The sequence below is a fragment of the Punica granatum genome, chromosome 4 (genome assembly GCF_007655135.1).
Source record: "Punica granatum isolate Tunisia-2019 chromosome 4, ASM765513v2, whole genome shotgun sequence".
NCBI lineage: Eukaryota > Viridiplantae > Streptophyta > Magnoliopsida > Myrtales > Lythraceae > Punica > Punica granatum.
In genome coordinates, this window is record NC_045130.1 from 5,059,013 (window position 1) to 5,081,674 (window position 22,662).

The 22,662-nt window shown below is 38.1% G+C and overlaps 3 protein-coding genes across 3 annotated transcripts; 1 reads left to right on the plus strand and 2 right to left on the minus strand.

The window, feature by feature from the left end:
- Nucleotides 1-2,957: 2,957 nt before the first annotated feature.
- Nucleotides 2,958-6,103, minus strand: LOC116205009 (2-alkenal reductase (NADP(+)-dependent)-like). The gene is made up of 5 exons (XM_031537425.1): nt 5,721-6,103; nt 4,703-4,880; nt 4,190-4,356; nt 3,990-4,072; nt 2,958-3,507 (listed from the first exon to the last, which is right to left on the minus strand). The coding sequence occupies exons 1-5, from the start codon at nt 5,946-5,948 to the stop codon at nt 3,129-3,131; spliced, it is 1,035 nt and encodes a 344-aa protein (XP_031393285.1). The 5' UTR covers nt 5,949-6,103; the 3' UTR covers nt 2,958-3,128.
- A 4,087-nt stretch (nt 6,104-10,190) lies between these two features.
- Nucleotides 10,191-12,103, minus strand: LOC116204466 (polygalacturonase-like). The gene is made up of 3 exons (XM_031536561.1): nt 11,574-12,103; nt 10,887-11,405; nt 10,191-10,678 (listed from the first exon to the last, which is right to left on the minus strand). Exons 1-3 carry the CDS (start codon nt 12,042-12,044, stop codon nt 10,454-10,456), a joined length of 1,215 nt encoding a protein of 404 aa, XP_031392421.1. The 5' UTR covers nt 12,045-12,103; the 3' UTR covers nt 10,191-10,453.
- A 7,829-nt stretch (nt 12,104-19,932) lies between these two features.
- On the plus strand, nt 19,933-22,101 carry LOC116204467 (polygalacturonase-like). Its single transcript, XM_031536562.1, has 4 exons — nt 19,933-20,466; nt 20,929-21,218; nt 21,366-21,594; nt 21,678-22,101. The coding sequence occupies exons 1-4, from the start codon at nt 20,029-20,031 to the stop codon at nt 21,903-21,905; spliced, it is 1,185 nt and encodes a 394-aa protein (XP_031392422.1). The 5' UTR covers nt 19,933-20,028; the 3' UTR covers nt 21,906-22,101.
- Nucleotides 22,102-22,662: the final 561 nt, after the last annotated feature.

A 22,662-nucleotide genomic window follows, 5' to 3' on the forward strand; every position in this document is an offset into this window, starting at 1 on the left:
GAGCGTCCCAATCTAACCAACATTCCCATCTCTTGTATACGTTACTGACCCAAAAATAAAGTTTCCTGTGACGATCTCCTATGCATCACAACCCCGAAAATGAACTTTTCATCACCATAACATCAGCTCGATCGACCCCAAGCTCATTATTATTGAGAGTCTCGATATCACAGTCGAGCTTACTGATAATTTGTTTTGCTTTCAGAATCTTAGTTTTCAAGCTTGCTGACCTCTTCTTCTGCACAAGCTCGTTCATTCTTTGCATTTTTCATTTGCTCTGATCTGATAACAAGATTCATGAGTTGTTCCAACTGAGCTCGTAAGGATCCAACCTCCATGCTAAGATCCGCGAATGCCTTTTAGAGTCTTTAGAGGCTCTGACAGTGTTGGCTATGTTTGCGGTCTCGGAGGTTATTGCTGCAGCCATTTAATTACAATTGAGACCCTCGGGGAGCTTCTCAAGAAAGAACGACTTTTGGCTGCACGAGAGGTCCTAATACTTTGCTCGAAATCCTCTATATATACTCGTTACGTCTTTAAAGCTGATTGCTGATTCAGAGAATCCGATCTCGTCCAACAATTCCGGAACTTGATCTTCATTGCTTTGACCATTTTCTAGGGGGTTGCCATTTGCGAGAGGCTCATAGTACTTGTCTTTCTCTTTCTTCGCTTTTCTTGTTGTCATTCTCTGCAGATTTCGCTACCAGAAAAGAAGAAAAGGATTGAGTAACTGAAAGGAAACATGATGGCGCTGAGTTCTCCTCGGAAGAAGGAAGTACCTGAGCACATCCTCTTCGAGCAATGATCCAAATCTAGAAGGCCAAGAGCTGCATCTACCTCATCAAAAGAATTTGATCTTACAATGTAAACCTAAAAGCATCGAAAAAAACATGCGTCGCTTTTGATAAGTTACTACGTTACAGCAATTTGTCCGACGGGATACATTGCAGCAATTTAATTGTTTGATCATGAATTTAAAAGAATTAATGATTATCACCTTAAGTTACTACGTCTCCCTCCCTAGACCGTGAGCTAAAGAGAAACCTCACCAACCACCACAGAGGCTCGTCTTATGCAAAAGATACTTTGTTTCATGTACTTTGCCGCTTTCGTCCTCCAAAATTATCACTGCGTCTTCCTCAGGCAAATGAAGAGTGCAGAACTGCTTCGGAAGTCCCTGCCATTAAGAATAAGTTCATTTACTTCAAATGATCCTATGTACAAACAAAAACGTGTAAAAGGCTCGGTTTGGCCGTTGGAGAAGTGGGATATCAAGGGAGAAAAGTATCGAAGTTGCAAAACTAAAATGCATCAATGTTCGACTGATGACTAACCGTTTGGGCAGCCACGCGTCGCAGGAGACCACCACCTGGTAAAAAATTGCAGATAGATAATCCCATCAGATCCCGAATGAACTATCAACATGATTTACCATTCATTTCCTTTCACTTGAAACAAGGGGAATGTGATAGGAGTTGCCTCGGGCTTCGAGTTCTGGCACAGGAGTAAGAGTTGCTCTAAGGAGCTGTTTTTTAACTGTTTGTTACAGTTATAAACGGTTCTAACAGTATTCAGACTTCTATCTGTTAGCAGCTTTATTCCATGTCAAACTGATATCAGCATGAAACATCCTCTGTAAATGTCCAGGTTAACGAGACATACATAGGAAGACGGACAAGAAACTGTAGGATTCGAGAGTACTCAAAATAGAACGCATAGCGTATCCTAGAAGCTGGCACAGTGACATTAACTTCCAGATACACTATGTTCTTGATGCCTGAGAACGTCGAACTAGAAACAGGGGAAGACAGAGAGAAATGAAAGTTGCTCACTTTCTTGCTGCGAGTTCTTGGCCTTCTCCTTCTCCCGACCAGCTTCTTCTCTGGCTTCTGCTTCTGCTTCTTCTTCTCTTCATCTGGAGCTATGACCATGGCTAGGACAGATTGTAACTGAGAGAAAAGCATAGAGACAAAGGGGACAGATTGAAGGCAAATTTGGACACACAGGACAGTTCGAATATCCATCAACTTTGCCTTATACAAGGATAATTTAGCCTTTAATTTGGATGTAAAAGCTCAAAGATTTATTCAATTACCCTTTGCCAAAAAAAAGGTCAAATTTTCTGCACATAGACTTGATTTTTACACCAAAAACGATCGTCGGAAATTGGGAGAGTCGTGGACTCTTCAAATGCGGGATTTGCTTTATCCAACAGCTCTCATTCTTGTTCACCTGCCGTACCGAGCAAATAAGGATTCGTCGTCCTGTCAAGTCCTAAAGCGATTCCTCTTACCAAAAACTTTTAGTCCAGACTTGGTTTACAAACCAATTAAGGGCTTTTAGTCCCCTAGATTTTCCCTCTAAAAAAATGGGTTAGTAATCGAACTCATAAATTATGTATGGCTTGTCTAGAATTCATAAATTACAGGGGTGTCAACTTTTTATGTTTTCTAATAGCATTCCAGGAAAGCCCATCGATCAATATAAATATATAAAAGCAGCAAATAGAAAAGATGGAGAGTGCATACGAGAATATATTTTATAAATAAATTCATACATATAAGTATATTTAATTTAATATCATTGAACTATAATTATATTTATAATATAGTTAAATTATACTAGCTTAATATATAAAATATAATATAACTTCTATTATATATCAGAGACACTGCAGGATCAGACGAGATATAATTGTAAAGATAATATATATTTAAACAATATCTATTAACAAATAGTCAATTAGAACAATGTAAACAAGAAGAATGGTTCTTAATTATACAACAATTTTGAAGTAATGTCCTTCATAAATACCACTTTCTTTTTTCCTTTTTCTTTGCTGTAAACAAAAAGAAAAATAAGATCGGGATACATTTTAACCATGAAGTTATCGTGGCAACCTGCATTAGTATTACTGATATGCCTCAGTAACCCGCGTTAGTATTAGACAACAAATGGGCAACCAAAAAGACAAAAGAAATCTTTTATTGGTAAATAAAAGTGGCAAAGTCGGCAGTGCCCATACTAGAACAGAGGACGCTTATTTGCAGTAACAACTAGAGAAATGAAAGCATCCCTCTCTCTCTGTGGTTCGTGGGAGCAGAAATATTATTAGGTCGGGTTCTCGCTTATTCACGAGCAACTGCAACCACTTGCTTCCCGATATTTTTGCCTGAGAAGAGCCCAATTAGTGCTGCCGGGCCGCTCTCGAGGCCCTCAGATATGTCTTCAACGTATGCTATCTTCCCTTCTCTGATTTGAGGCAATACCATCTCGAGGTACTCCGGGTACTGCGAATAGTACCCGAAGACTATGAAACCCTCCATTCGGATCTGTTTCACGACAATCTGGATGAGGTTGTGGACCGCCTCATGCTGCTTGAGGTTGTACTGTGAGATCATCCCACACGCTGCGATTCGCCCATGTACCTTCATGTTGAGCAGCACTGCATCGAGCATCTTCCCCCCCACATTCTCGAAGTAGATATCGATCCCATCTGGGAAGTATCTATGAGAAACCAAAAATATAATATTATAACTCTTACAAAACCAAATGGGGCTTAGTGCAGCAACCACAAACATTTAAGATGGATCAGTTGGGCTAATGCAGCAAAAGATGAAATCTGACAGCTCGTGACCTGTCATCACTGTATAACCGTATATACGAGCATAGTTTAATTGTCATGTCAGATTAGATGTAATCACTGCTCATTTCAATCAAGAATCTATGATCCCTATCACTTCGTTGCATGACTAAAATGTGCCCTAAAGGATCATATTCTCTTAGAAATTCGGTTGAACTACCCCTCACCCTTCAATGTATAAAACAATCATGAGAAGCCTCAATGTGCACTTCAAGTGCTCTTTATGATGAACTTGATATTTCGAAGAACTTATAGAAAAGCAGCACAGCGATGTCACAGAAATTTCAAGGTGGTGTCAGATAAAATGTAAAAAAATTTCGAGATCAAAATTAGAAATTCTTGAGACCTTTTGAGGGCTGCATTCAGGTCGGGCTCTTCCTTATAGTTGAAAGCATCATCAAACTTGAACTTGTTCTTCAGCAGGTCAACCTACTTTCACAGCAAACAAGAAGACAGATGGAGAAAAGGATGATTCGAGAACGATTAGAATGAGATCTCTCATGAGTATCTGTGATAAATATACAAATAGATGAGCAGCTTGATTACCTTCTCTTTGCTTCCGGCGCTTCCAATGACATAGCATCCGGTCAACTTTGCAAACTGGCCAACAAGTTGACCAACTGCCCCTGATGCTGCAGAAATGAAGACGGTCTCTCCCTTCTTTGGAAAACACACCTTGAAAAACCCGGCATATGCAGTCATCCCGGCCATTCCTGTCAAAATCCAGTTCCACCTTGAGAAGAACAGTCCTTTTAGCTGAGAACCGCGAAATGAGTGTGCATTCAACCCAGAACAAAGAAGTGGGAGCGGAATATGCAGAATAAGGACAACTTGTTATCTGTACAGCATTGAGGATTTCTAGCTTGCTCTAGTTGGATTCTTTCGATTTATTATAGATCGAAAGTATGCTTATGAAGGCGAGGATCTTGCATATAATACCATTCTTCTTACCCTTCTAATTTGCCTCAGTACTTTCTTTTGTCATGATTACATTCATTCGAGAAAATAATCATTACTTGTTTTAGATTACTAGTTACAGAAGATTGGTGGAACACGTACCGAGGAGACCAGTGTAGTAGGAGAGGGGCACATCCGTGTGCTCGATCTTGAACAAAGTCTCTGGAGCAGTGATGAGCGAGTATTCTTCCCATCCGGTCATCCCCCAGACCAAGTCTCCCTTCTTGAATTTTGGGTGCCCCGAATCAATAACTTTGCACACCCCGTATCCGGATATCGGCTGCAACCATTCAACCACGTAAACAGTTGCAACACAAGAAGCACAAATATAAGTGTACTTCGTCCCGCATTACTATAAAAGAAAGAAGCTTTCAGTTTATCTTTCTTGGAGACTGACACCATAATATGGATGGTTAATAAGTGTAATTTGTGAGAAGAAAGCAACACCAAAAAGTTACCCAACTATGAATTATTAAGGAGCCGAAGTCGAGTCTCTGTTGCCTCGCACTAAATCATGAACATTCTCAAAACTCAACTCTGCTCGGGTTTGGCAGTTAGTCAAAATCTAGGTCAAGGAACATCACTACGAAATGAATTATCCTAATTTGACCTTCGACCGACGGCAGATGATTCAGGATCACTGTCCTATTAATCATAAACAAAGGAATGAAGCAAACTGATATTTTACTAACTAAGACCAAAATCTCCCTTAAAAGAACCACACAACACATTCCTAAAACAAACATCTGCAGACATAAATATCTCAACTTTTCTCGCTTCCCATCCATCAAAACCATCATATATCTCGGCCCTCAGGATCGTAATCCCAATGGAAGTACTCCGGCGACAGGCCCCACGAGCCGCTCGGGATTCATTTTCCGCTACTAGTCTGTCGCTAATCCTAACTATGGCAACACACAGTGAGCTATAGATATTGATGCAGCACCTGCGCAAGAACAGAGCAGCAGCCGACTACTCTATGACCCAACAAATTCTCACACAAATCTCCACCATCCCTCGAAATTTCAGCTTCACGGAACGACCCGCCGACAATCGAAAAAGGCTCAGAGTAACACAATAGGAGCTACAAAATGATCGAATAGGAGGCTGGTGGACTCACAGAGCCGGGCTTGAAGCTCTCGATGTAGCTACCGACGAGGTTCGACATGCGGTTCCGCATGTAGGGGTCGCAGGACAGGTAGAGATTCTTCACCAGCACGGCGGTGGAACCTTCCGGGACATCCAGCCTCACCGTGCCCGTCGCAATGTACATGTCAGACTCCTTGGGGAAGCCCTCCACGAAGTCCCTGAGGATGACCTGCTTGTTGCTCACCTGATCACCCGCCATTGTTGAAGGTCGTCCGATGAAAAACACAGAGGAGGAAGACGAAGAGGATGACCCGATAACAAGCAGAGGAGAAAGTCGAAGTCCTTTTGTCTCGGGGAAGGCTTCAGAGTTGAGACGGATCTTTTGTCGGTAGAAGACGACATACTTGTCGGAGGCAGCAGCCTCTCAATTATGGTTCCTTGTTTAAGTGGCAAGCCGTTTTGTCACATCAACAAAGAAAAAATTAGAATGGTCGATTCAAATTTAAAAATTAATATTTTTTGAATCATTATAGGGTAAATTAAAAAAAAATTTAAATTTCATAAAATGTCTCAATTTTGTACTAAATTTTTATTTTATAACAAAAAAAATTATAAATTTTCTAAAATGTCTCAAAAATGACCTCCATTATAACTTCCGTCAATTTTTGCCTACGTGTGACCTATGTGGACTGTTAAAGGGACCCACTAGTCTACGTGTGACCTACGTGGACTGTTAAAAGAACCCACTATCAGCAGCAAAAATTGACGAAAGTTATTTCGGAAGTCATTTTTGAGACATTTTAGAAAACTTATGGTTATTTTTGTTACAAAACAAAATTTAGGACAAAATTGAGACATTTTATAAAATTTGAATTTTTTTTTGTAATTTACCCATCATTATATGAAATAAGAAATTTATTGGTGAATTTCGATCACCACTAAGATAAGAGTCTAGGCAAGTACCGAGGCTCCGGTTGGGCAATTAATATCGAAAGAAGCCTTGCATTTCCACAACCCGATGCCTTGCCCTTCAAGCGTCCCTCTTCAAAGGTAGATGTTGAATTTCCATTAAGCTCAAACGGGCCCGAACTCATATAATTTAAAAGTTCAAATTGATAAGTGATATCTTTACCGAATTCATTCTGTTGAAACGTAACGTAAAAAGTTCCTTCTCATGTTGCATTTCTTTGGTTTGGAAGTTCCAAGTGATGGAAAAGAAAGAATAGCTTTTACATATCCACCCAGTTTGTCAACTTTCTGGGAAATGATACTAAGAAAAATGTCTTTTTTCCCAATAGAAAAACTACTCTGTGATGAATTGTCTGATCATTGAAATTAGGGTATCCAAGCCTTAAAAAAATCAATAGTTTTTTTTTCCATGTGGAAGTGGGATTATAATTTCTAACGTCCGTCCTCATGTGCAATGTATACTCTATTTTTGCCTACACATTATCACGTGCCTGATACCATATTGAATTTTCATTAGGTTCAAACGGATATGAGCCCATATGTAAAATCCGAAAATTTTATTACGATAAAATTTTATAATTACACGTAAATTTCTTTACATATAAAGGATAAAAAAATTACAAATTCGATCGGACGAGAAAATCCCGATAAAATGCTACGATCCATCGCCACTTTTAACTGGAAAACACTGAGAATATATTTAGGGGGTGAGATTGACGCTCAGTGAGTAACCACAACCTAAACTACCCGGATCATAGCATGGGTTTAATAATATTATAAAAATATCATCGAGACTTCTAGAACTCAGATCATCCATGTGCCCCTTTCCAGCTCCCAACCACAGTGACGGCTCCACACTGGCAGCCTCTCTGCTCCAGGTAGCCCTTTCCTACTGCTCGGTTTACGACTGGTTCAGGGCGCCACAGGACTTACCGACTCTCATCAATCTCATTTACCCAACTCAATACCTCACTTCTCATTTCCAAATATCATAATCGATTATATAAAAATACATGCATGATCCGTGACATTGACATGGTCATGACAATACAGTTCTAAAAATACCATTATAACGATAATAAAAATACTAGTTTAAGAATAGGTTACTCACCTGGACAAGTTTCCCGAACATCAAACTATGGAAACTGATTGTTCACTATTTTTCTAAAAATTTCTCTGATGTTTCTCTCGGATTTTCTCTCAAACAACTACAACTTGAAATTGAATGAAGTGACCATGAATTGAACGAGCACCAATTTATATTAAAGAAGAATGGCGGTGGGAAAAAGCAAATGGATCAAGATGGAATTGAGTTGGACATGTGGAAAGGCAAGGGTGAAGGAGAATTTAACATATGGAAAGCAAATTGCAAGCTTATCTCAAGTATTGTACCATAAATCAATTAATAAATTTAGTGTGAAATTGCAAAAATTAGAAATTGCACGTGAATGGATATTACAAAATTTGGGATGTCACACCATATCCGCTTAAAAACTCAAAATGATAAGTGATAGTTTCTAAACCTCAGATAAACCAATGATTATTCTTTCATTTTTTCCATGCGGAATTATAATTCTCAACAGTAGACTCTGTCAATGTCTCGAAACGACAACCAACTATACGCACTCCAATGACCTTGTAATTGGAAAGAGCCACCAGCATCCCATCGATACGAATGCCAATGGGGCCACCCTCACGCGGCTCGGCGAACTCCACCGACTTCTCTGTCAGGAACCTACCTATAAGAGTTCGAAATTTTTATAAGATGAACACACATGAATTTCCTTAAATATAAAGAGTATTTCAAAAATTATAATCTTAATTGAACAACTAAAAATACCATAAAATGCCACGATCCACCGCCATTTTGACCTGTAAAACATTGAGAATATATTTGGGAGGTGAGCTTGACATTCAGTGAAAAACCACAACCTAAACTAGCCGGATCATAGCACAGATTTAGTAATATTATAAAAATATCGTCGAGACTTCCAGAACTCAGATCGTCCATGTACCCTTCCCAACTCCCGACCATAGTGGCGGCTCTACACTGACACCCTCTTTGCTCCAAGCAGCTTTTTTATACTGCTCGGCTTATGACTGGCTCAGGGCGCCACAAGACTCACAGACTCCCATCAATCTCATTTACGCAACTCAATTCCTCACTTCTCATTTTCAAATATCATAATTGATTATATAAAAATACATGCATGATCCGCGACACTAACATGATCATGACAACGCAGTTCTAAAAATACAGACATAATAATAATAAAAGTACTAGATTACTCACCTTGACAAGCCCCTTGAACATTAAAACATCGAAATCCCATGGTTTGCTATTTTCTTCTCTTTTCCTTTTCCACTCAAAACTCCATGCCTCTGTCTCTCCGAATGTTTGGCCAAAATCATGCAAATGATCAAGAAGATTGAGCAAAAGAATCTTAAATAGTAAAAAGTAAGGCAATGGCAGCTCCTATGATTAAGAAGAAATTGATGAGTGGAAAGTTAATTGACATGTGTTAAATTTATAAGTAGTGGCAGTAGATCAGCTAGTGAGCATGAGTGAGCGGTGAGTTGGCTAAGCTTAAAGGAAAAAATTGGGTGGATGGTTGTCCATAAAAAGGAAGGAAACTTATTTATATTTAATTAAATAAAGTTAACATTTAGCCGAAAATTCAATAAACAAAATTGTAATATCCATGTACGTAAAAAACATGTATATGTAAGCCTATAAAATTTCAGGATGTTACAAAATCTCCGCCTTTAAAGAATTTCATCCCCGAAATTCAAGTAATCGAAAATAAGTTTATATCCCACAAGCTCAGGAGGTCGAAAAAACTAAGCTCTCATACCATTTGTCAGATTCCGAAATTTTTATAAGATGAAGACACATGAATCAAATGATTCTTCTGAGGCTACATTGTTCCTCCAATGATTCATTGCAAGTTTACGAGATCTCTGAAGATGCATGTATTAAGAAATCAAATGAGAGTTTTAATGAGCAGGAAAAAAGTTCGGGTTGGAATCCTCTCCGTATCTCGAAAGATTCTCGGGTCCTCCTTCTGGTTCGACCGCCGCTCACTTGAGCGTTGGAAGAGGCTCTCCGGTATCAACCCGAGAGCCCTTCTTGCAGTTCAGAGAGCGGTGGTCGGACTAGAAGGAGGATCCGAGAATATGCGAAGAAAATTCTAACTTGGACTTTTTTTCCGTATCATTTAGCCATTCGATTCGGTCTAGTATGATTCACGCCCGCTCGTTAACGAAGCAAAGGACATTCTGTAGCAGGATATATATTCAAGTGTTGTACACGCATTGGTTCCCTTATGCGCGCGTGTATATATTTTGTATATAAATAAATATATATATATATATATTGTTACGTTTAAAATCTTATGGTCGGGCTCCAACTACGTAATTTTGAGATCAGATTATTATTATTCCAATCGATTCCGGTCTTGATACTGATCATCAATAGTCACGACGTAGGAAGTCATGTCAACGGCAGGAATATCAGCTTATCAGAAAAAGAGAAATGTCCCATATTGCATATATATGAATAGAACATTATCACGAGAGACTAGCTAGATGTCTTACTAAAAGTTATACAAGTACTTGTCCGAAGCTAGCTACTCGCAGGATCGGGCGCATATACATCACCACCGGTTCATGCGACAGGTTTAAACTGTAACAACCCTATGTTGATATACAGTGGTTGGACCATATGCCTATTATATATATCAGGTCGATACATATGAGCTAGCACCATATATGTTTCAAGTATTCTCTAGTGCTTTACTGTCCCAGGCAGTTAGCAGGCTGAATGACCCCCTTAGCTGTTCCATCGGCATTAACACACGATGCTTCCGCCGGCCGGTTCTTGTAGGTGAGCTTCACGTCTTTCAGCTGTATCCCGGTGCATGGGGTTGCACTGCTGCAGTCGAATTTCAGTGCCACTTGGGTGGCCGATGTCCCATGAATGTCTTCATAAGTTATGTTGCTGACCTCCACACCCGAATCCTGCAATATATAGAAAGACATTATGGGTGTGAGAATATTAGATAGTACTGATGGCGAAATTGTTATAGAGATTCCTATACGTAAATGGTCATAATTATGGGCCTTTCTGGGTCTGGGCTCACTTTCAAGGCCCATTTGATGATGACTATTAGGATACATTGCCTAGCTTGTTCAAACCTATACGAGAGAGATGTACATATCCGCATACCTGACCGGGGCAGTTCTCGTTGTCGGGGCAGTAATTCTGGTCGATGATAATCGGGTTCTGGACATTAGACATGACTACGTGCTGAAACCGGATGTCCTTCGCGAATGCGTTGCTAGGCCGGCCCCAGGACTTAATCCTCACCCCGTTCGTGGTCCCTTTCAGCGTTACTGATGTAACTGTCACGTTTTGCACGCCATCTTCTTCTAGGTCCTTCCCGAGGCTGCCAATGCTGATCCCGTGCCCAGGTCCGCAAAGAACATTCTCGACCCACACATTCGACGTCCCCTGCGTGATGGAGACGCAGTCATCACCAGTCGCAATCTTTGAGCTCAAGATTGTCACATCAGATGATTTTTGGATGTGAATGCCGTCCGTGTTGGGGCTCTCCCCGTCGGCCAAGATCTTCACTCCTTGCACCTTCACATTCTTGCAGTTGTTGATTACGATGTGGAACATCTGACTGTTTAGGGATGATAATCTACTGATTATTATATTCTTTGAATTGGTGAAGAGCAGTGTCTGCATTATGCATTGTCATAAAAAAAAACAAAAACAAAAACAAAAATCAGATGGATTAATTTACATTTAAGTTAAACATCTTGTGATATTTTGTGATCTATTATGTGATACAAAATTATATGTTATCACTCGAATAAATAATAAGATATAAGAAATCTAGGCACGAACCGATGCTCCTGTAGGGCAATCACTATCGGAAGAGTCCTTGCATTTCCACAACCCGGTGCCTTGCCCATCAAGCGTTCCTCCTGAAAGTGAGACCCCGTCCACACCCCGGAATGACAACCAACTATACGCACCCCCAATCACCTTGTAATCGGATGGAGCCACCAATGTCCCATCGATACGAATGCCGATGGGGCCACCCTTGCAAGGGCCGGTGAATTCAAGCGGCTTCTCTATCAGAAACCTTCCACTCGGAACGTAGATGGTGGCTGGCCCCTTGGACCCGCATGCTGACTTCCATGCTTGGAGGAAAGCCTCGGAAGAGTCAGTCTTGCCACCCGGGATGGCTCCTAACTCCACGACGTCATACTTGGCTGCATTTGCTCGAAGAGGGCAGTGATGAAGGAAGAAGAAGAAGAAGAAAGCTGAGAGCGCTACGACAGAGTCGGAGAATGTTGTGATGAGTTTTGCCATTGTTTTTGCGGATAACTGGTTTGGAAGAAGAGATTAGAGAGTGAGAAGTTGATGATGAGTTGAATAGTGATCGATGAGGAGTTCAAACGGTTGAGCAGTCCATATATATAGCAGTTGATGATGAGTTAATTTTATTTAAATTCAATTAATTTGTTTTTTTGGCTTTAATCAAAAGCAAAGTCGCGCGTACATTTTATTTTCAAGATATAAATAGGATCAATTAATTAATTAAATTGCATAAATGCATGCATCTGAGAGAAGAAGCTGATGAGTCTAATACCAAGTCAAGAACAAATTAAGAAATTATGGTTTGGTGGGGTCTTTGCTTGCAATGTCATGATCATGATCATGGGGGGCCGCAGAAAGTGAAACCGATAATCGGATATAGCTTTCAGATGAAATCCTCGGCTGATTTTGTTTGAGTCAAACGAGGCAAAATTAATTTTTGGGAAGCGATTCACTGATTATCCTTGCGTGCTCTCTTCAATTATTGGCAATTTTATAATTATATAATCCATTTATTATGTTTAATTTTTAGGAAGTGATTCACTAATTTTATCCTTTCACTTTAGTTAGATCACGTCCATCCACGACATATGATCGACTGAATTTATATTTTGTTTCTAGCTTTCTCGCACAACATTAAACCGATCGTACTTCCCGCTTCAAATAATTAGTCGAATAAGACGTCACGGTAGTTATTTACTTGTAAGAGTCATTAATAAAATTAATAATTGGGTTAGCGAGGGTTTGAAGTGTCTGCAGCTTCAAGTTAATTTGAGACCCTTTTTATATGGGTTCTACTACCATTCTAAGCAAACTAATTATTGTTCACACCACAGCCTTAATTTCTTTTTTCCTTTCCCCTGATTTGGAAGATGATCAAATCACATTAAATAGATCAAATTACATATATGCTAAAACAGAGACTTTCATTAGTACTATTATTTGTGTATATATACTTATATACATATAAATGCATGGAATTCTCTATTATTTGTGTTTGTGTGTATATATATATTGTATTCACAAAATCATAGTTCAAAATCTTATGAGAAGGTGACTCCATATGTAATTATTAGAATACTCCACCAAAAACAAGGGTGAAGACAAATTAGGTTTAGTTTGGGAGTGTTTTGCTGAATAGTTTGGGGTGTTGTTGCTCGCGTAAAGGTATTGAAATATAATTGTTAGTTGATTTTAAAATCAATTAAAGTATTAGATAAATTATATTTTTGAAATAACTGAATAATAGAGAATAAAAAGAAACACTTTTTATAAACATTTATAATTTATTTAAAAAATGTACGTTTGTGACCGTTAAAATTAACTAAAATCATAGTTTGAAGCAAAAGGCAATAAATAATATATTACCAAGTACGGAGGGCCACGCAATATACCTTGAAAATGAAGATATTTTTATTTAATTATAAGTTGAATAAAGTATATATAATTGCCATTATATAGATCATTGATATTTCATCTATATATATACACTTATATGTACGTCTAACAAACATTAGATGCTTCTCTTGTACATGCATCTATCTAGCTTATTATACTCCTCATAGTTGATTTACCATACAGATTGTTTCCGATGGATTTTTTCGGATTAGCCATCCGTGAAATATGTCTCAAAATTAAGTACCAATAAATATATATCAGTCCTTTTTTTGTGGTAATAATATATCAGTCATTCTATGTATCTACGTATAGACTTACTGGGATTAATTACTCGATTCTATATATATGCAAAAAAAAAAAAAGTTGCAGTATTAAGAAGGGGGTGCGACTGCGAGTGAGTGCATGCATGACACATATATTATGTACCGAAAGAAATTACTTTGGGGTGAAGACAAAGAGATAATTAATTAACTAAATTAAAAATACTAATAGATTCTATTTTATTAATCATAATTTGGACTAATTAAATTCAAAGGGGCCTCCTTTCTTCCTTGTTTCACAAACTAAGCCAACTCTTAAGCTAAACCACATGGAGTTAATTTCATTTCATATCCAGGTTCACATTCTTCTTTTATTATTATTATTATATATAACAGTGAAATTAATTAATGGTGTTGCCAACAAAGGCTTTTGGGACTTTGACATGTAACCAAAAACATCGACTCAATCAGGCCTTATAAGTGGCCCAAGGATAGTTCTTCTCGACCGATTCATGTGCAAGTACGTTCGGCCAAGTTCGTATTAGCGAATGAGATCTAGAAAGGCCTTCGAGACCATATTATTCTCAATGACGATAGCTATAGAGTTGGAAAACTGGAATATATACAATGGAATATATATCATATTATTCTCTGAATTCGAATTGACTTTTCATGATGAAGTCAATTAATTGGTCCACTCGATAACAGAAGGGGGCAGCTGACTTTCAGACAGTGTGGACACTGCAGGAATATGTACCATAGTTAAGGCGAGGGTTTATCCAACTCCCAAGGCCATGCATGTTCGGATATCGTGGAATTCATACAACCTCTCACCACGTATATATATATATATATATATATATATATATATAGGCATGCGAACTCTTTAAAAATATGTATTATATATCGAAGCTCTGATATCATTCGATCTTCACTCAACAGAGTATATATTTAGGTCGAGTACGATATACGTATCCATCGGCTTACTAGCTTGCTAGGGTAGGGTAATCATTATCACTGGACACGTACACATGCATTCATTTATGTTCTCATATTCGATATATGACTTGAACTAAACATCGGCAAATATCTTGCAATGTTGTGCCACATTGCAAAGTGGGGGAGGGTTTCCATATTCATATAGCTGTACGAAGTTAAAGATTAAGCAAATTAATTGACATTATTCTACCGAAAAAGAAAATTTCATTGACATTCGCAAGAGAATATATTCCGGATATGGGTTGAAGAATATTTATGGGAAAATGATAGAGAGACGGGAAGCAAATTGATTGGAGGAGGACTCGATTACGTGTCACTAAGAATCTGCTCTCTGGTATATAATTTTTGTTTGTTTATTTATTTATTTTCATTTGGCTGCCTATAAATAATACATGCATCGCATTTCAAAGCAAATGCAACCAAGATATACACAAAGCATACCCAGATGGATATAATGTGTGGAGTCCATTTTCTTTTGGTATAGATTTGATGTCTATCGAAGAGGAAGAGATGGTCTCGCATGAAGATAAGAGCCGATTTAGTAGCCAAGGATGACTTGCCTGGGGATCAATCTTATATCATGCATGCAGCATATCGGAAGAGAAAATAATATTATTTTCATGCATGCAGTTTATCAGGGTCTCCAGGCAGTCCTTTGGCTATGCTGATAGGCTCTTCTCATTCATGCCAGACTTCTTCTCTTCGCTTGCTCGAGAAATATCAGACAGTGCCGACACTACGATATTTTATTGATTCTCACAATGAGGTAAAAGGTTGGAGAAAAATTGTCTATCTTGGAAGCGTTTCTTTAGAAACTATTCTAAAGTTATCGACTCCCCGATGATTTATTATCTCGAAGATGTTTATATATGTTTTCTGTTTTTATTTTTTCCGCCGTGAATGCTGGTATTCTAAAAGTCTAATCGGACTCCGATTAATTTAGTCGAGCCGAATCGACCCATTAAGGGGTGAAACTCTCCTATAATGGATTTTTCTGTATTTATAATGATTCGAACCCGAGACCTTACTTAAACGAAACAAGCGTCGAACCGCTTAAATCAGCTCACATTAGTTTTTTTATACGTTTCCTTTAAGAGAGGTGTGCAAAGAATGTAATTCAATTCTAGAAGTCGTCTCTCCTTTCTCCCCACAAGACCATGAAGATGATACCTCTTCATGGGCCTAGGTGACAGTCCATTGAAATGGGCTTGCTTTCTCATCAATGGGTCCCAAATTGAGGTCCACCTATGCAAGGGCCCGCTCGTCTACATTGCTCGAGCATACGAGTCTATTCCCCTCTAAGTACATGAACAAGACCACTCCTATCAATTCAAGGATCCAAGTAAGCCCCGCAAACTTGTTAGTCCACGTCCGGGGGTGATCTCATGAAGGGCGATTCTTGCCGATGAGAATTCGAGCTCAAAACATCGATCGTGAATGAACCCACAAGGCGTATATGTGTACAAGATGGAGCTGGGTCATGATCAAGAGGTCCATTGATGAGAAGCTATGGATCGCTCTTGAGGTCGTAAAAGGACCATTATTGAAATCGTATGCATCGTTAATGCTCGAAATGCGATGCGTTCGGTAATTGTTATAACTCTCTCTTCTTCTTCTTTTTCCTTTGTTCGAAGGTAATTGCTATTACTCATTATTATTATTAGTTAATAGATTTTAGAATATCTCCCTCAAATTTAGGATCTTATAACCGAATCTCACTTTCGTCATTAATTACAGAATACATATAATATATATATATATATATATATATATGCGTAATTGAAATTCAACATCTTAATATATGGTCTATATATAAGGCTGTCATAAATTAATCTTGTGATCCAAGAAATTTCAAATTAGTGTCAGTCCAGCACATGCAACAAGCTGGTGCCTCCCTTACAGTTTACCTCCGTATATATATTTGCAATAATTATAGCTCAATACATCTGTTCTTCCTTTGATGACAAAGGATACAAATGCATATATATATATATATATGTGTGTGTGTGTGTGTGTGCGCGCGCTCTCAAAACCCTACCAAAGCTACACTGTTAATTATTAACAATCATCTAATTTATTTTCCATGCATGTAGTTAATTCATTTCAAAGAAGATCATGGTAATACAAGAGGAGCATAAGTTAGCTCAGTGATATAATTCATCGATTCAAAGTCAAAAGATCTCGAGTTAGATGTTCATTAGTGGGATTTATTATACGACTTGCAGTGCTCGATCAAATGCATGTTTATGCATCGTTAGCTTCTCATTCTTTCTAATAAAATCTTCATGAGCTGGTCGATAAGAGCAATAGCAGAAGCAATAAATTGAGACATTATGAAGTTGACGTAATATGGGGAGCTGACCGTACAATGTGACAGACATGTATATGTACATCTTGGCATGTGTAATGTGACACAAATGTATTTTTATATATACACATAAGAGCCACATATATTCGCTCCTCATATTGCTCCGCAAATCCTCCACGTGTCACGTGGTCCCGTCCATCCAAGAATTATTCCTCCCTAGATATTTATATATGTAAGTACTTGAATTAATAATTTATTAATTAATTAACTAACTAATTACTTTCACGAAAAAGAAATCCCATGCATAAGCCGAAAACTCCCATCCCAAGCAAGAATTGAATCCTCATTTATTGCTCCTGTCTCTCCCTCTGTCGGAAGTCTGCAATCATTTTAGAAATGGTTGCACAATACATGCAATTAAGTTACTTAAAATTATAGTAAATTAGTTTAATTTTTAAGTAAATTATACGTCTTTCAAGTAAATTATATGTATTTTGATTAAAAAAATTGGGATAAATTACTTAATTTTTCAGTAAATTACTTATATTTGAAGTAAATTACACAGATTTTGAATAGTTTTTTTTAGTAAAATTGTGGAAAATATTGCTCTCATAATTTCGAGATTTCGAATGAGTCTTTACTATTTTAGTAAATTACATGGATTTCAAAAGAAATTTACTTAAATTTTTAGTAAACTATTTGAGTATATTATATCACCAATTTCGATGAGTGCACATTAGAATTATCCCACTGTGATAGAAAAAAAGAGGAAAAGAAAATATTCAGTCGGGATCTTACCTTTCCACAGTGATCTTATTCCTCATGGTGGAGGTTCGTTGTGTGCACCTATTACATGTAAGCCTATTTCTTCAAAATGTAGAACGAGGAAACATCAACATTGAATGACCATGCCAGTATTTTTTTTTTGGATGAATGGCGAATTTCATTAATCAAAAGTAATTACATCAGAGGCCATTAACCCAGTACAACGTGAGAGACTAAGCCCCAAACTCTACCCAAAAGGGAACTAATTAGTTGTGAACAAAATCAGAAGAGTTAAACATGTGACCGACTAACGTAGCATTTACAATTTTTTGTGAGAGACAGGGGTAAACACTCAGCTTCGCTTTCACATCTGCAAAGACCTTCTGAACTATTGCCGCTGGAGGAGAGATATACTTTTGGTAAATTTTGACATTCCTCTCTCGCCATGTACAGTATATGTAGTGAGTCCAAAGAAGCTTGAGGCAAATGACATCAAGCTTCTTCCCTCGAAGGGAAGCAATCCAGTTGATTTCCGTATTCCAACTCACCGTAGTTCGGTGCAAACCGATTCGAGCTAGCAAACTTTTCCAAATTCCTTGGGTAACAAGACATTTAAAAAAGAGATGATCACGAGTCTCCCTCTGTATACTGCAAAATTCGCACTCAGTTGACGCAAGCTAAATCCCCCATTTTGATAGCCAGTCTTTAGTAGCTAGTTTATTATGAACACTGAGCCAGCTAATAAAAGAAGAGCGAGGAAAATGTCCATCAAACCATATTGCACTTCCCCATTCCATTTTAGGGCCTCATGCCAGTATTTTTTATATATGAAGAAAATTTCTTTTTCTGATGTCCTTATAAATTGTTGCTAATAGTTCGATCAATTACCGGTCCTTCCTCTTTCTCACAGCTACCACATTATGTCGGATATCATTTAAAGATATCTTTTCCCTCTGTACTGTTTTCCCTCGGAAAATGAATTTCATAAAGATCAAAGTACAATATTTTTTCTTTTCTGATAAGATCACAGAATATTTCAAATAAATTACCTATGAATAATCTCATTAGTTTTCTTGGGTGGAATAATCTCATCAGTTCAACCGTTCACTTACCCTCTAGTGACATGGTAAAAATATAATAATCTATATCTCTATCTCTATCTCTATATCAATATCTATATATATATCTATATATATATATATGAAAGTAAAAATGAGGTGAGCCCAATTAGATGGCCTCAGAACACTCAGTTTATGAATGAAATTTTCTCGATTATTTTATTTTTTAAAATTTCAAATCGTTTTCATTTCAAAATTGTCAATAATATTTTCCGAAATTAATTATGTTATAGAATCATCAACAAAATTTTCCGAAATTATTTACCAAAAAATATTTTTACTTATAAATTATAAATTATATTCGGTTATAAAATTGTCAACAAAATCTTTTGGAAATATTTACCCAAAAATTTTCTTATGAATAAAATCTTACGAAATTATCAAAAAAATGAAAAAAAAAATTTTGTACATTATTTGTTACAAATTATAAATAACAAAATCGTTTTCAAAGTCGCTTCAGCCTCGAGACAACCTAAGGCTTTCTATCAACTAAGGCTTTATCTGAATTTAGCATTATGAGTGAGTCCATGGATTCTCTGTGTTACATGATGCAGAATTTGAATCTTCTATAGTAGAGGATTTTTTTAAAATTTCAAGAATGATAGAAAAGTGATAAGATTCACATGTAGTCACGGAGTCACTTTACAGACCAGAATGATTAGTATATATTTTCCATGGTTATATATGAGATGGGTAAACATTCAGTACCTATATGATATAGTAATTTTGGTAAAACTGTTTTACGACTGTGTTGTTCTGTCAGTTCAGCCTTTGTTGTTTATAGCTTTATCATATAATTTCTCTTTCGAATTTTTATTCTTTATTTCTTTTTAAACTGGTGGATATATCTCGTGCAATGCACGATTTCCACGACTTGTTTCCATATAATAAGAAAGAGAATGACATGATAATTAATTAATCACACCAAAATTAATTAGATCGTACCCGTCAAGTACGGAGACAACGTGAGGATCGAGTGTTGCATCATAAATATATACATGGGATTGCTTCTCAGGATAAACCCTAAAAATGATTGAAACCCATCACTATAAATTAACTCCACAAGTCCATTTCTGATCTCTATGTATCTGAAACCTTTGCAGCATTGATCTCGGATCGTTAACTAAACGATGACATCGTCACTCGTTATCGTTGGTCGGGTTATACTATTCCTCACATTCCTCGCCCTGGTCCAGTCGTCAAATGCCGTCTACAATGTGGTCAGTTACGGTGCAAAATCCAACGGGCGAACCGACTCCGCGCTAGCGTTTTCCAAGGCATGGTCAGCAGCATGCCGCTCCACGGTGCCTGCCACCATCTATGTGCCCCGAGGGAAATTCCTGCTGGGAGCGATAGTGTTCAGAGGCCCGTGCAGAAGCAGGGTCACATTTCGGATGTACGGCACGCTGCTGGCCTCGTCGAACTACTGGAGCCTTGGGAATAGCAACGACTGGATCCTGTTCCAGTACGTGAACAGGCTCTCGATCCATGGCGGGACCCTGAATGCCCAGGGAGCCACCTACTGGGCTTGCCGGAGGTCTGGGAAGAGCTGCCCTACCCCTGCCAAGGTCTGGCCGTGATCTCCTTTCACATATTTACTCGGTATAATTGGTATGAGCTACCAGCTGCGCTTCGATGAACCGGAAAAAACAACAACATAAGCCATTTCTCCATCGACTTTCTCAACTCTTTCGATTACCAAATACCGGATAGTCCGAAAACATTTTTAAAAAGATAGTCTTCCTTCAAGCAAATCAGTCAATTGTTCGTCTAGCTATATGTATTCAATCCTCAAGTAGTTATAAATAAACATGCATGCATATATTACATACATACAATATTGTTATATATAATATATTTATATACATTTGCCTAACTGGGCTGGCTTGGGAATGAAGCTTAATGCCTCATGTGCATATATGTGTATACAGTTGCAGTTTCTTCTTCTCTCTTCTGATATTTATCGCTTCCTTCTCGCGGCACCATTTTTATTCCCATAGACCGTAATTCTAGGGTTTGAATACTTGCAGACAATCTCGTTCCAGAGGTCGAGCAATGTTCTGGTGAGCGGCCTGACTTCATTCAACAGCAAGATGTTCCACTTCTTCGTGGCTCGCTGCACAAACGTCAGGATCCAGGGAGTGAGGATATTCGCCCCGAGCTGGAGTCCCAACACCGATGGCATTCACGTCCAAACCTCGAGTGGCATAACCATCACCTCCTCCTTGATAAAAACCGGGGACGACTGCATCTCAATGGGCCCCGGCTCCAAGAACGTTTGGATTGATCGGATCTCTTGCGGTCCCGGACATGGAATCAGGCAATGCATAACATTACGGCTTCTCATCTATATTTGTAGTTTCCTGTGAATATGAATCAACTCATCTTTTTATATATTATACAATTATATAATATAGATGTCGACACGGTCATATGTGTTTACGTTCATGTTGTATTCGTATATCAGCATAGGGAGCCTTGGGCAGTATGCCAACGAAGAAGCGGTTCAAAATGTGACGGTCAGGAACGTAGTGTTCACAGGAACTCAGAACGGAGTTCGAATCAAGTCATGGGAAACAGCTTACCCCGGCTCCGTCACTTCGGTTCAATTCAGGAACATCATCATGAGAAACGTCTTCAATCCCATCATAATCGATCAGGAGTATTGCCCCAGTAACATAAATTGTCCAAACAAGGTATTGCTTTATAAATTAGGCTATTGTTTTAACTTATAGTAAATTGTTACATAAAATTATTTTCTTTTACTTGGGTCCTGCAGAGTTCGGGGGTGAAGATAAGTCGGGTGACATACAAGAACATAAAGGGGACATCGGCCACGCAAGTAGCAGCAAGCTTCGTATGCAGCCCGAGCAATCCGTGCCAGGGCATCAAATTACGCGATATCAATCTCTCTCACCACACAAGGAAACTCGCGGTCACTTCTTATTGTAAGAACGCTAGAGGAAGCACGTCGGGCCCCGTTCTCCCAAGAAGTTGCCTCACATGAACACAAGACATTCAAAATTATGAGAAAATCCAAACAAAGCAATAGTGGCTATCACAGTTAATCTAGGGTTACGCATAAAGAAACCCGTCTAATAATCGATCATATATGTATGTGTAATTTCTCATTGCATTCTTTCATTGCCATCTCTTCCAAAGTGAATCGTAATATATAATTAAATATCAATTCGCTTGAATTATTTGATGACTCATGCATCAGTTCAAATTGGGGATGAATATTAGGAGCCGTGCTTGGCTCAGTTACTTTGATTAAAATAGTAGAACATCTCCGTATTTTTTTTCATTTAATAATTTAATTATGAGTGCTGTAAATTAAATTTTTCTTTGGATAGAAATCCTAGCTAAAGCCCTAAAACTAGGGAAAAAAAAAAAAGAATGACAAAATGGGGCTAAAAGACCCCTGCCACATTCCCGGGGAGCGAGGCACACCTAATCTAGGAGGGCTAACATCAAGCCGATGCACACCTAGCGGCATCTCGAAAGCTCGGTTGGCAAGCCAACCTTTAACTATTTCCTTCTCCGTACGCGTGACAAATTCTTTTAGATATAAGGGATAGTACCGTGAGATTAGTGAATATAATAAAAAGATGCTAGTAATTTTACGATAAATATCGAATTTAAAATTTTTTATTATTGGGGAAGATGCATGTGACAAATTGAGAATATTTAAAGGCTCATTTATTTTCAGGGTTATAATCACAAAAACTTTAACTTTAACTTTAACTCAACCCACTACACAA

Bases quoted from the DNA above. Each gene is read 5' to 3' on its own strand.
- LOC116204467 (XM_031536562.1), top strand. From the start codon at position 20,029: ATGACATCGTCACTCGTTATCGTTGGTCGGGTTATACTATTCCTCACA. The intron at 20,467-20,928 runs GTCTGGCCGTGA...GAATACTTGCAG, and splicing joins GCTGCCCTACCCCTGCCAAG to ACAATCTCGTTCCAGAGGTC. The intron at 21,595-21,677 runs GTATTGCTTTAT...TGGGTCCTGCAG, and splicing joins ACATAAATTGTCCAAACAAG to AGTTCGGGGGTGAAGATAAG.
- LOC116205009 (XM_031537425.1), bottom strand. From the start codon at position 5,948: ATGGCGGGTGATCAGGTGAGCAACAAGCAGGTCATCCTCAGGGACTTC. The intron at 4,881-5,720 runs GTGAGTCCACCA...GAATGGTTGCAG, and splicing joins AGAGCTTCAAGCCCGGCTCT to CCGATATCCGGATACGGGGT. The intron at 4,073-4,189 runs GTAATCAAGCTG...CTGTGAAAGTAG, and splicing joins GCGCCGGAAGCAAAGAGAAG to GTTGACCTGCTGAAGAACAA.
- LOC116204466 (XM_031536561.1), bottom strand. From the start codon at position 12,044: ATGGCAAAACTCATCACAACATTCTCCGACTCTGTCGTAGCGCTCTCA. The intron at 11,406-11,573 runs GTTCGTGCCTAG...TGCATAATGCAG, and splicing joins ATTGCCCTACAGGAGCATCG to ACACTGCTCTTCACCAATTC. The intron at 10,679-10,886 runs GTATGCGGATAT...TATATATTGCAG, and splicing joins ACGAGAACTGCCCCGGTCAG to GATTCGGGTGTGGAGGTCAG.